This window comes from Engraulis encrasicolus, chromosome 8 (genome assembly GCF_034702125.1).
Source record: "Engraulis encrasicolus isolate BLACKSEA-1 chromosome 8, IST_EnEncr_1.0, whole genome shotgun sequence".
NCBI lineage: Eukaryota > Metazoa > Chordata > Actinopteri > Clupeiformes > Engraulidae > Engraulis > Engraulis encrasicolus.
Window position 1 is genome coordinate 1,027,501 of NC_085864.1, and position 12,500 is coordinate 1,040,000.

At 43.1% G+C, this 12,500-nt stretch overlaps 1 protein-coding gene across 3 annotated transcripts in view; it reads right to left on the reverse strand.

Moving 5' to 3' along the window:
- Positions 1-12,500, reverse strand: part of tenm4 (teneurin transmembrane protein 4) — a 359,210-nt gene that overhangs the window by 121,363 nt on the left and 225,347 nt on the right. For all 3 annotated transcript variants that reach the window (XM_063204786.1, XM_063204785.1, XM_063204784.1), the window contains one exon: positions 1,216-1,477. In XM_063204786.1, the coding sequence (XP_063060856.1) occupies positions 1,216-1,477 (262 nt within the window). The remainder of the gene's footprint in view (positions 1-1,215; positions 1,478-12,500) is intronic.

A 12,500-nucleotide genomic window follows, 5' to 3' on the forward strand; every position in this document is an offset into this window, starting at 1 on the left:
CCTATCTTGCAGAAGGAATGGAGGAGGCAGAGCAGTAGATTAGAAGTGGACGTTGGAGGCTGGAGATATTCTAGATGGATGCGGCCAAGGAGACTCGGGTTTGAGAGGCATTATGGGGCAATGAATTTGGACTCATGTGAGTATATAACGCAGGAAGACAAATAGCAGGGATGTGACTTGGGGAGACAAAGAACCAGATGGAAAAACCTGTGACACCAATGTGCTCATGGAAAAATAGTTTTAATTTTAAATTTTCCTCTTTGATCGAGTCACCACAATACTTAATATGTGGATAAATGACATTTTAGTAGTAGAACACATCAGGGTGGTGCAACCACAGTTAATTCCACAATGTGTGGATTGATTGTTTTTTATTGTTGTGTTGAGTGGCGTTGAGTATCAAACAAGCATATTCATTGCAGTACTTTAAGTACAATTAAATTGTGGGTTTTAGCTGTGGTTGCATCATCTGATTTCTGAGCCCCAAAACATGTTGTTGACCCATGTGCATGCTTTCAATGCAGCCCATCAGTCCATTGAGGTTTCTAATAGCGCAATCTGTATAGCAATCTACTGTGGTAGATTATTGAATGCACAGTACAGATTATTGTGATATTGTGTATAGCATTGCTAAAGCCAATGAAACCTGGTGTTGAAAACCGTGTTATTGAAAAATGTTGAATGATGAGTGAAATGCCAATGACACCTGATGATTAATTCACCATCTACTGGGTAAGTGACATTTCTCACCTTTAGGTGGACATTCACGCTTTAGACCGATATAGTATTTTTTGCAAAGAAGTCCATGAGCTTTCCAATAAAGACTTGCTGCAATCTGTAAAGCTGTGGCTGATGTGACAAATGGTGACATACTGTATGTGAAATATTTCTATATTTCTATATATAAATATAAATATAAATATATATATAAATATATATATATATATATATATATATATATATATACATATATATATATATATATATATATATATATATATATATATATATATATATATATATATATATATATATATATATATATATATGTGTGTGTGTGTGTGTGTGTGTGTGTGTGTTTTTTTTTTTAATCATTTATACAGGATATTGAGAGAGAGACAGGAAAAGAGTGGGCAGGGAGAGATGGGGAAAGGTTAGGAAATCACCTTGAATCGAACCTGGGAGTAATGGTATGATGGCCCCAAAGATTCTCACCTGAATTTCCGGCACGATGTTGCCCCGCTCTGAGCAGGTTCCAGCAAAGGCAGTCAGAGGGGCGGGAGCCACTACAGGGCTGGGCCGGGCGAAGCTGCTCAGGTCGCAGCTCGGAATGTCGTTCACCTCGTGCCGCATGACGACCGTATCCATAACAAAGAAGCGTCCCCATGGCAACCACAGCGTGTGCTCCTGGGTGATGAACGGAGCACGTTCAAAGCGCAGAGCGATGGCCACTCCTCCATTGGAGACCAGGTCAAAGCTGAAAAGAAAGAGAGAGAGAAACAGAGACAGAAACCACAGTCATCAGGGCCAGCACACTATACACACAGATAATTACATGATCCCAGCAGTTAATTCCCAATTTTCTATACTTATTACACGCCACTTATGTTTTCTGCTATGCATAACAAAAGCATCGAAAGCTGCATAGTTCACTATGGGCCAGCGTATGCAAAACAAGGCTCCAGACTAATCACTAGAATCACAGAGTCAATTAATATGGGACTTATTAATTACTAAAGAAAAAATATAATCACATTTCACCATAAAGCCATTTCATTTTTTTTCAACTCCCACTAAAAAGAAACAGCAAAAGGATTACACGATTGTTGTAATTAATTATAAGACTAAATGGGAGCTTATGGTTGAAGGCCTGCTGCCAGTTAGGCTTTTATCTATGCGGCACACAATATGTGGTAAACACAATGGAATTATGCCCGCCACCACCGTCTGTCTTGATATACTGAGCTTTGAGTCGGAGAAGTTATAATGGAATCGGCTGAATGGGTTTTCTGCAAAATCCATTATTCTCCGAGTGTACGAGTGAGGGTCGGTGGGGGGGTGGGGGGAGTAGTAAGAATGCAGACATATTCATGTGCACCAAGCACGATGCCCTCGCCATCAGGTTAATGCTGCAAACCGATTGGACTTCATTTTGAAAACGGGGGCAGTTGGTGAGCCAGCCAGAAGATGAAATTTGTCGGCAGTCGTGGGGAAATATGTGTGTGGGTTTGCGCATGTGTGTGTGTGTGTGTGTGTGTGTGTGTGTGTGTGTGTGTGTGTGTGTGTGTGTGTGTGTGTGTGTGTGTGTGTGTGTGTGTGTGTGTGTGTGTGTGTGTGAAGAAGTGCAAGCCCGCAGCTTAATCAGTCCCCTGGTAATATAGAGGCCGTCCTATTTTTGAGCCTCACAGTGGAAATGGGGCCCAGCGACGTCACTGTGGCATCTCTTCACAGCTATTCCCATAGATGTAAACCTGCCAGTCATCCTGGCTGACAGAGAGAGAGAGAGAGGGGAGGGGGGGGTACTTGATGCATAAACACATTACATCCTTCCAACGGCGTGCAAGAAAAAAAGCGAGACATCACAGACCCCCTGCGTGCTTGGCACACCGGTGACAAAACAGCTCTGTCTTCCTTTCTCTTCTGTCCTCCCTCTCTTCTTCGAAACAACTCTCTCTCTCCTGTCCTCCCACTATTTCTTTTAACAGTTTTTATTGATTTTCTTCAGAAAAAAACACAGTATAATTATACAATTGTGCAATGCACTCAGTGAACAACCCTCCCCAAACTCCCACCCATTTACCCACCCTCAGCTAGCCTATAGACAGTGATTGAGTTATAAGTAATATGAACATACACAGGCGCACATGCACGTGCGCGCACGCACACACACACACACACACACACACACACACACACACACACACACACACACACACACACACACACACACACACACACAGAGGGGAAAAAAAGAAAAGAAAAAAAAAGGGGGGGGGGGTGTCATCTATTGTTCATGAATTGGTTCTTGTATGCTGTCATAATATGTAAGGAAAGTATTCCAGGTTCTCTCAAATCGCTGAATAGATCCCTTCAGCGTATAGCGTATTTTTTCCAATTTTAAGAAGGACATTGTGTCATTAATCCACTTCCTAAATGTCGGGGGCCTTTGCTCCTTCCATTGTAGGAGTATCTGCCGCCTCGCCAGGAGAGATGTAAAGGCTATGACAATATAAAAGTCACTTTTAATCGATCTTGTTTCGTCAGTGAAACCAAAAATTGCACAAATTGGATTTGGAGGGATTGTGGTGCCACTCATCACAGAGTATGCATTAAAAATGTCTGTCCAAAAGGCTTGCAAGAGTGGACAAGACCAGAACATATGGAAGAGATCAGCAGGTTGATTTTGACAACGAGGACAGGAGGAATCCATATTGGGAAATATCTTTGCCAGCTTGGCTTTGGTCCAATGCACTCTCAGGATAATTTTGAGTTGAATTAGACTATGTCTGGCACAGGGGGAAGAGGTATGTACTAAGTCTAGAGCTGCTTCCCATTGGTCTTCTCGCATTTCTTGTCCAAGGTCCTTTTCCCATAATTGCCTAACTTCTTGCAATGAATGGGGAGATATATTGTTAATGATACCATAAAGTCTTGAAATCAATCCTTTTCCTTGTGGGGACAGAGAGAAAATATTATCAATAGTGTTAATGGGTGGAAGTTGTGGAAATGAAGGAATATTTTTTTGCACAAAGTGTCGTATCTGGAGATATCTAAAAAAGTGAGACTTTGGCAGGTCAAACTTTTCAGATAGCTGAGAGAATGAACAAAATGTACCTTGAGAGAAGAGATTTGAAAGAGAAACAATGCCATTTGTCCTCCAGATTGTAAAAGAAGAGTCCAGGGTAGAGGGTGGGAAACTATAGTTGTTAGTAATTGGTGAATGAATTGACATTGTCTTTAACTTGAAATGTGTTGTGAATTGTGACCAGATTTTAACTGAATTAAGGACCACTGGGTTGGAAAAAAAGCGAGTGAGCGGGGTTGGAGGGGCTGATGTAGAGATCACAGAGCCAAGATGGATTGAGCAGTTTGAGGATTCAAGATGTAACCAAGCCTCACTGTGCTCCGGATGATAGTCTTCTTTCCAGAATAGCATTTTTTGAATGTTGCAAGCCCAATAATAGTATATAAAATTAGGTAAGGCTAGGCCAGCTAATCCCTTTGGTCTCTCCAGTGATCGTCTATTTATCCTATGTGATTTGCCATTCCAAATAAAGGAGGATATGCATTGTTCCAACGTTTTAAAGAATTTTTTTCTTATCATTATGGGGATGTTTTGAAAGAGGTAAAGAAATTTGGGTAAGACTATCATTTTGATGAGATTGATACGACCAGTTATGGAAAGAGGCAGGGTGGACCATCTCTCCATGTCCTGTTTGCATTTTTCAAAGAGGACGCCAAAATTCTTTGTAAACATTAGGGGGAATGAAGTGGTAATTTCTATTCCTAGATATTTAAATCCTTTCTTAACTACTTTGAAGGGAAATTGAGAGTGTGGTAATTGATTGGCTGCTTCATTAAGGGGGAACATCTCACTCTTCTGAGTATTTATTTTGTACCCAGATATTTTCCCAAATTGATCTAAAGTATGGACAATTGCAGGCACAGAGGTTATAGGGTCAGATGTATATAAGAGTAAATCGTCAGCATATAGAGAAAGCTTGTGAGTCATCTCTCCACGTACTATTCCTGAAAAGTCTTCAGATTGCCTGAGGGCAATAGCTAATGGTTCTATGGCTATGGTAAAAAGGAGAGGGGATAGTGGGCAACCTTGACGGGTGCCTCTGCTCAGTGGAAAGTATTCTGACTGGAGGCCATTAGTGATGACGCCAGCCAGAGGATCCGCATATAGCAGTTTCACCCAGGATATGAAACCTTCAAATTGCTTGAGCGCAGAAAACAGGTAGCTCCATTCTACACGGTCATACGCTTTTTCTGCGTCAAGTGAGATTACTGTCTCAGGTCTAGATGCTGAAGGTGAGTGTACAATATTTAATAGTCTCCTTAAGTTTGAACTAGGATGCCTATCTAAAATAAAGCCTGTCTGATCTCTTGATATTATGTGTGGTAGTAGTTTTTCCATTCTCGCAGAGAGTATTTTGGAAAGAATTTTATAGTCTACATTCAGTAGAGAGATGGGACGGTATGAACCGCATTGAAGAGGGTCCTTGCCTTTTTTTAGAATAAGTGTGATTGCGGCTTGTCTCAGAGTGGGGGGGAGATGTCCATGGGACAAAGATTCGTTGAACATGTTTTTAAGGTATGGAGCTAGTTCCTGGGCAAACTTTTTGTAAAATTCTGAGATAAAGCCGTCCGGCCCTGGAGTTTTATTGTTTTTTAGAGTTTTAATGGCTTGCATGATTTCTATGCTTGATATTTCATCACCCAGAGATGTATTCAGTTCAGTGGGGACAGAAGGGAAAGAAAGTTTGTCAAAGAATGTTTCAAAATTTGGGGTATTTGTTGTGTGTTCAGAGTGATATAATTCACAGTAGTATTGTTTAAAGGTATGATTGATCTCTGCATGATTTGTCACTATCCCACCAGTTTGGTCCTGGACCTTAGGGATAAGTCTTGATGCTGCCGCCTGCCGTGCTTGTCGTGCTAAAAGTTTTCCAGCCTTATCACCAGATTCATAAATATTAAAACGGGCCTTAGTAATCTGGTGTGCAGCTTTGTCTGTGGTCACAATATCATATTCGGTTTGCAAACGCAATCTTTCTTTATACAGAGCCGAAGATGGAGATGACGCGTGTTGCTCATCTATTTTGGCCAGTGCCTGAGAAATGTCTTTAATTTTGGCCATTCTGATTTTCTTAATTCTAGATGAAAATTCAATTATTTGTCCTCTCAAGTAGACCTTCAAAGTCTCCCATAGTGTTGAATGGGACACATCTGGGGTGCTGTTGGTAGCGAAGAAAAATTTAATTTGTGAAGTAATGAAATCAGTAAAGTCGTCATCAGACAGCAGCAGTGGGTTTATTTTCCAATGATATGCAGGCCTAAAAGTATTGGCTAAGTTAAGCTGAAAAGATAGTGCACCATGGTCAGAGATAGAGATTGTGTGATATTGGCAAGAATGTGTGCTCCCAGTAAGTCTGTTATCAACCAAAAAGTAGTCTATGCGAGTGTATGTGTGATGGACTCTCGAGAAAAAAGAAAATGCTTTTTTATTGGGCTGATGAAATCTCCATATGTCAGATAAACCCATCTGTATGCAGAAATCATTGATAACCTTGGCTGATTTAGAGAGAGGTTGTGACCTTGGTGAAGATCTGTCAAGCAAAGTGCTAAGACAGCAATTAAAATCACCTCCTATCAATAAGTGATAATTGTTATGGGTTGGTATGGCAGAAAATAGTTTGGAGAAAAAATTATTGTCATCAAAATTTGGAGCATATACATTCACAAGGATAACAGGAAGAGAGAATAATTGTCCTACTACAATAACATACCTTCCATTAGGATCACTGATAACCTTTTCTGCTTGAAATGTGATATCCTTATGGATTAAGATCGCTGTCCCCCTGGCCTTGGTGTCAAACTTAGAATGATACAACTGACCTACCCACCTCCTTTTAAGATAGTTTATGGAGTCTGCCTTTAAATGGGTTTCCTGTAGAAATGCAATGTCTGTTTTGAGATGGGAGATATAAGACAATATCTTCTGTCTTTTTAGTGGATTATTCACACCTTTAACATTAAGTGAGACACACTGGATAGGTTGAGGTTTATGAGTTCTAAGAGTCATGTGTTTTTAGGGGCTTGAGAGAGACCTGGAATTGTGGGAACCATAGATGAGAGTGGGGGCGGGGGGGGGGGGAATAAAAGGGATAACAAAATACACAAGTAAATAAGACAAACATTTGAGGCTAAGCTGAAAAACTCTTTCTATCAAAAAACACCTGAAGTGTGCTCTACCTATTCTTATACTTAAACTCTATACTCTGTTAATGTATGTCTAAGATTTAAAAAAAAAACAATTGTCAGTGCACAATGGAGACATTTAAGAAGGAACACAAAAATGGAAATAAACAACAACAAAAAACATGGTTCAGAAAATATCTAATTGCACTGTAATAGGCGAAACATTTATATTTATATTTTTTGCAGTGTATGCATTCCCTTGGCATAAAGGAGAGAAAAGAAACCCCACAAAATTACATCTTCGAATGATCAACTAAGGAATAGGCTACTGGAACACCAACGCTGTGAACTGTCAATCAAATCAAACCTTACCCAAAGTACAACAAAGGGCCGTAGCCTATATTGCCAGGGGGGGAAGAAGCGTCACTATTTCCCCCCTCTTAATTAAAAAAATGAAAAGTGTCCAAAAAATTACCTGAGAGTTCGTTTGAGTTTGAATTTGCAGGAAGGCATATTACTCACGCATAGTCAGACCATTTGGGGTCTCTTCAGAATCCTCTAGAGGCGGTTCTTCGGTCACGCTGGCTTGGAATCGTTTGGCAAAGCGAGTTGCGTCATCTACCGTCTGAAAGACGTGCTTCCTCCCATCTCCGCCTGTGACTTGAAGTTTGGCAGGGAACAGCATTCGGTAGCCGATCCCCGCGTCCTTTAATTGCGACTTCACTGGAAAAAAGGCAGCTCTCTTCCTGGATGTTTCAGCGCTGAAATCTGGGAAGAAGTGGATCTGAGTTCCACGAAAGTAGATGGAGCCGGTCTCTCTCGCCAGTGTTAAGATGCGCTCCTTCGTCTGAAAGTGATGGATTCTCATGATGAAGGGGCGAGGTCTGTTGTCGCTGGGGTTGGTTTTGGTGATCGCAATACGATGGGCCCTCTCTGCGATCATTGGTGTAGGGAAAGTTTCTTGTCCAAAAACTTCTCTCAGCAGCGTATCAACAAATGCTGTGGGTTGTTTCCCCTCAACTTTTTCAGGAAGCCCAATTATGCGGACATTATTGCGCCTAGATCTGTTCTCTAAATCATCAACCTTCTCTCTCAGCACCTCGTTATCCTTTTCCAGCACGGCACATTTCGCTTCCAGTAGTTCTAGTCTTTCCTGTATATCTGTCACAGAAGTCTCTAGCTGTTGAATAGAGTCTTGGTTTTCCTCGATGCTGGCCCGATTGGCAGAGAGTTGTGCCGACAGTTTATTCACGATGCGCTCCTCCGTGGATGTTAGCAATCTTTCGATGTCTGCCAGGGTTAGCTTGCTAGTTGCCATGTCAGGTTGGGACTGCTTAGCAGCGTTTGCGCCCTTCGAGTCCTTAACTTGTTGTTCCGCGTCCTTAGGCTTCTTTTTTGCACTTTTACTCATGTTCCCTGTTTCACTCATGAGAAACACTGACAGTTGTCGGATTATGATAGGATATTTGAGTAATTTTAGGTGAATTCAACAGAGCAGTCCCGGTTTGCGACCTATTCCTCCATGCGCCAAACCGGAAGTCGTCCTCCCACTATTTCAACAAATAAGCCTATCTGCCCCATTCTCTCTCCTTGCCTTTTTTTAATCAACCAATACTCTCTTCTCCTCCTTCTCCTCCTCTAACAGCTCACTTCCTCTTCCTCTTTTCCTCTCTATCCTCTGTCGCTCTCCTCTTAGCCATACAACCTCTCTCTTCACAAACAGTCCCCACACCCCTCTCTTCCTCTATCTAACGCTATCTGTGTCCCTCCTAGTGCTCTCTTCCTCCACCATCTCCTAGTCGTAGTTGTTCTCATGTTGTCCGCTTATTTATTTCTTTTTTCCAAACAGGCAATTAGCACCTGGTCATCCCCAGGGCCCGAGGGAGAGGGCCCGGTGCCAGGAGCCGCCGTCCCCCTAAGCCTCTCCCCATTAAAAAGGCACTGTACCTCAGCACTCTCACACTGGCTGAACATTAATTCAGAGCCGCTCCCTGATGCTCCCGCTACAACGGGGGAAGAGGGAAGAGGGAAGAGGGGGGAAAAACAGCGTTTTTGTTTGTTGCTACCACAACCACCACCACACCTGTGAACACCCACAAACAAAGAAATGCGTACACACAATCACACATATACTGTATGTACACGCTAGCGGGTACACATAATGTGTGTGCACATACACACGAACAGAACACACACACGCACGCACGCACACACGCACGCACACACACACACACACACACACACACACACACACACACACACACACACACACACACACACACACACACACACACACACACACACACACACACACACACACACACACACACACACACACTCACACAAATGCGTATGTCCTGCAAACAATGGTCTGCTATGCCCTTGCTGCGGTGTCCTTGCCGTTTCTGTGCATTCTCTGCATGTGTGTGCACATGTGCGTGTATGTGCATGTGTGTCCATGTGTCCATGCTTGTGGCATGAAACACATGCTGGGTAAATCCTCACACATACACATGCCGCCCAGGAGCTGGCTGATTTGCAGTATCCGTACACACACGCTAAGCACACACATGCACACTAAACACACAGGCGCGAACATGCACGCAGGCACACACACTCACTACAGGAGACACACAAGCTCATATGCACACACACTTGTACACTAAACACACACCGGGTGGGGTTGCTGATCAATGTGCAATTCAGCAGGAGCATTATCAATCACGGCAGACACCCCCTGGGCAAGCTGTCCACCTCCAGCACAGCAACAGCCACGACAGCACCAACGTCTCTCTCTCTCTCTCTCTCTCTCTCTCTCTCTCTCTCTCTCTCTCTCTCTCTCTCTCTGTCCTTTTCAATCTCTGTCTACCTCTCTCCCTTCCTGACTTTTCTTTCTCTTTCTCTCTCTGTCTTTTTCTCTTTTTTTCTCTCTCATCACCCTCTCTTTCTGTCCACCTCTCTCTTTAGCTTTAGCTTTTCCTTTTATGTCTGCAAACCCTTTCTCTTTCTATTTCTTCACCCTCCACCATCTCTCTCTCTCTCTCTCTCCATCTCGCTTTTTGCTGGTCTGTCAACCACCGGTACAACAGCAAAATTAGTAGCAGCAGCCATGACAGCAACAATGTCTCTCTGTCTGTCTGTCTGTCTGTCTGTCTGTCTGTCTGTCTGTCTGTCTGTCAGTCTCTCCCTGACCGCTTTTCTCTCTCTTTTTTCTCTCCATCCCTCTGCCCCACCCTATCTTTGAAAGGGTAGAGTAGTGTGAAATAAAGAGAGAGAGAGAGCGGCCTTTATATTTCACACTCTACCCTCTCACTTTCTATTTCTCTCTCACTGTCTGTCTACTTTTCCACCTTCGCTTTTCTGTTGCGCGCTCTCTCTCTCTCTCTCTCTCTCTCTCTCTCTCTCTCTCTCTCTCTCTCTCTCTCATCCCTCTCTCCGCTGGACTGGATTTGAAAGCGTAGCATTATCAGTGTTTACTCAGCCCTTCGCTCCGCTTGTCACGCCGCCTCCCTCCGTCGATATGCCGCAGCCAGCCCCGCAGATTAATAATTGAAACCAGTAATTAAAATCATTTAAAGACAAGAGCAGCAGCTCCCGACGACCACCGCCGTGATAGGGAGACAGATGCCTCTTGTTTACTGTGAGAAGGATATACCTTACAATAGCCTTGTAGTGTATATTCTTTTTCTATTCTATGTATTTCTATTTATTATATAATATTATATATTATAATATTTCTATTTATTTAAAAAAATATATATTATTTTCCTTATTTTTTGTGACACATTATTGGATGTAGCGTTGTGTAGCTGAGTTTATTTTGCTTCTAAGTGGATAGCCATAAACCTACTGTATGTAGGCATCAAACAGCAACAAAACATAGGCACACACCGCAAGAAAATTCAAACTTCAAAAACTCCAAACTCAAACAAAAACGGAAAAAAACAGTAAACCCAACAAACCCAACACAAAGATAAAAAGAAAAAAAGGGGAAAAAACCCTGTTCCTTCAGATAAACGAGGAGGCAATTTAGACGCGGCAAGCGAGCCGAGGCTGGTGGACAATGAAGAACACATCATAAAAAAGAGGAGAGGAGTGCGAGCAGAAGACAGCTAGCCTGGGCGTGCAGTCGGTGGGAAGTGACTGAACAGGTGCTTTTCTGATTTCACGCTGCACTGAGTCTGCTCACAGTGATTGCAGGGGAGTTTGTCGGAGGAGACTGTGTGTGTACTGTGCCGTGCCAGTGTGTTCGGGAGAGTGGCTGGGCAGTGTGCATGTGTGCGTGTGCGTGTGTGTGTGTGTGTGTGTGTGTGTGTGTGTGTGTGTGTGTGTGTGTGTGTGTGTGTGTGTGTGTGTGTGTGTGTGTGTGTGTGTGTGTGTGCGTGCGTGTGTGTATGTGTGTGTGCGTGTGCCATATGTGTGTGTGCTGTATGTGTGTGTGTGTGTGTGTGTGTGTGTGTGTGCGCCTGTGTTTTGCAGAGGGACTGGGAGTTGTGTTTACAGCCAGGTATGCTGGGGAAATGTATGTATATATATATGTATATATGTATATAGACAGATATAGAGAGACATTGTGTATAGTAAGAGGAACCAGAGAAGTAAAAAGAATGAGAGACCAGGTGAAAGAGAAGAGAAAGAGGGAGAGTGAGGAATTGCAGTGGGTTGGAGGTGAGAGAGGGATAGAGAAAAGGAGTGCGCATGTGTAAAAGGAAGACAACGAGAGAGAGAGAGAGAGAGAGAGAGAGAGAGAGAGAGAGAGAGAGAGAGAGAGAGAGAGAGAGAGAGAGAGAGAGAGAGAGAGAGGGGAGAGAGAGAGAGAGAGAAAGAGAAAAAGAGAGAGAGAGAGAGGTGTAAAGTTAGGGCAGATTGGGACATACATATAAAAGATGAGGGGGGTGGAGGGTGGAGACAAAAGGCAAAAGGAGAGAAAGAGAGAGAGAGAGAGAGAGAGAGACAGAGAGAGAAAGAAAGAGAGAAAAAAGAGAAAGACTGATAGTGGAAACAGGAGGAGGAGGCAAGCAACAGAAGATAGATAGAACAGAGGAACTGTGGAACACAAGGGAAGGACAGGGAGGGGATGAAAAAAAACAGAACAAGTGATAGGGTGAGGGGAAAAGAAAGAGAGAGAGGGAGAGATGAGGGTTGAGACTAGCCTGTGGCATGAGAGGGCGCAGGGGTGCGGAGCGGATAAAGGGAGGCAACGACAGAATGAAAAACAGTTCGGAAGTGACTGGCGAAGAAGGAAAAAAATGCATGAACACTGAAGCATGCAGGGGTGTGTACATCACAGATGGCAAAGGAAGGTGAAGATGAAGTGAAGAGAAGGAAAGGGATGAGATAATAGAGACTGGAATGAAGAGGAGAGAGAACAGGGACTGAGATGAAGAGGAGATACAGTACAGGGACTGGGCATAGTTAAACAGAGAAGGGATAGAGGGAGATGTGTAGACTAAGAAAAGATAACGAGAGGCAAAGAGAGAATGGTTGGGGTGCAGGGGTGTAGTCAAGCCCACCTTTGTAGACTTCAAGACGAGTCCAAGACCAGACTAGTCAAGTCCAAAGAGGTTTGAGTC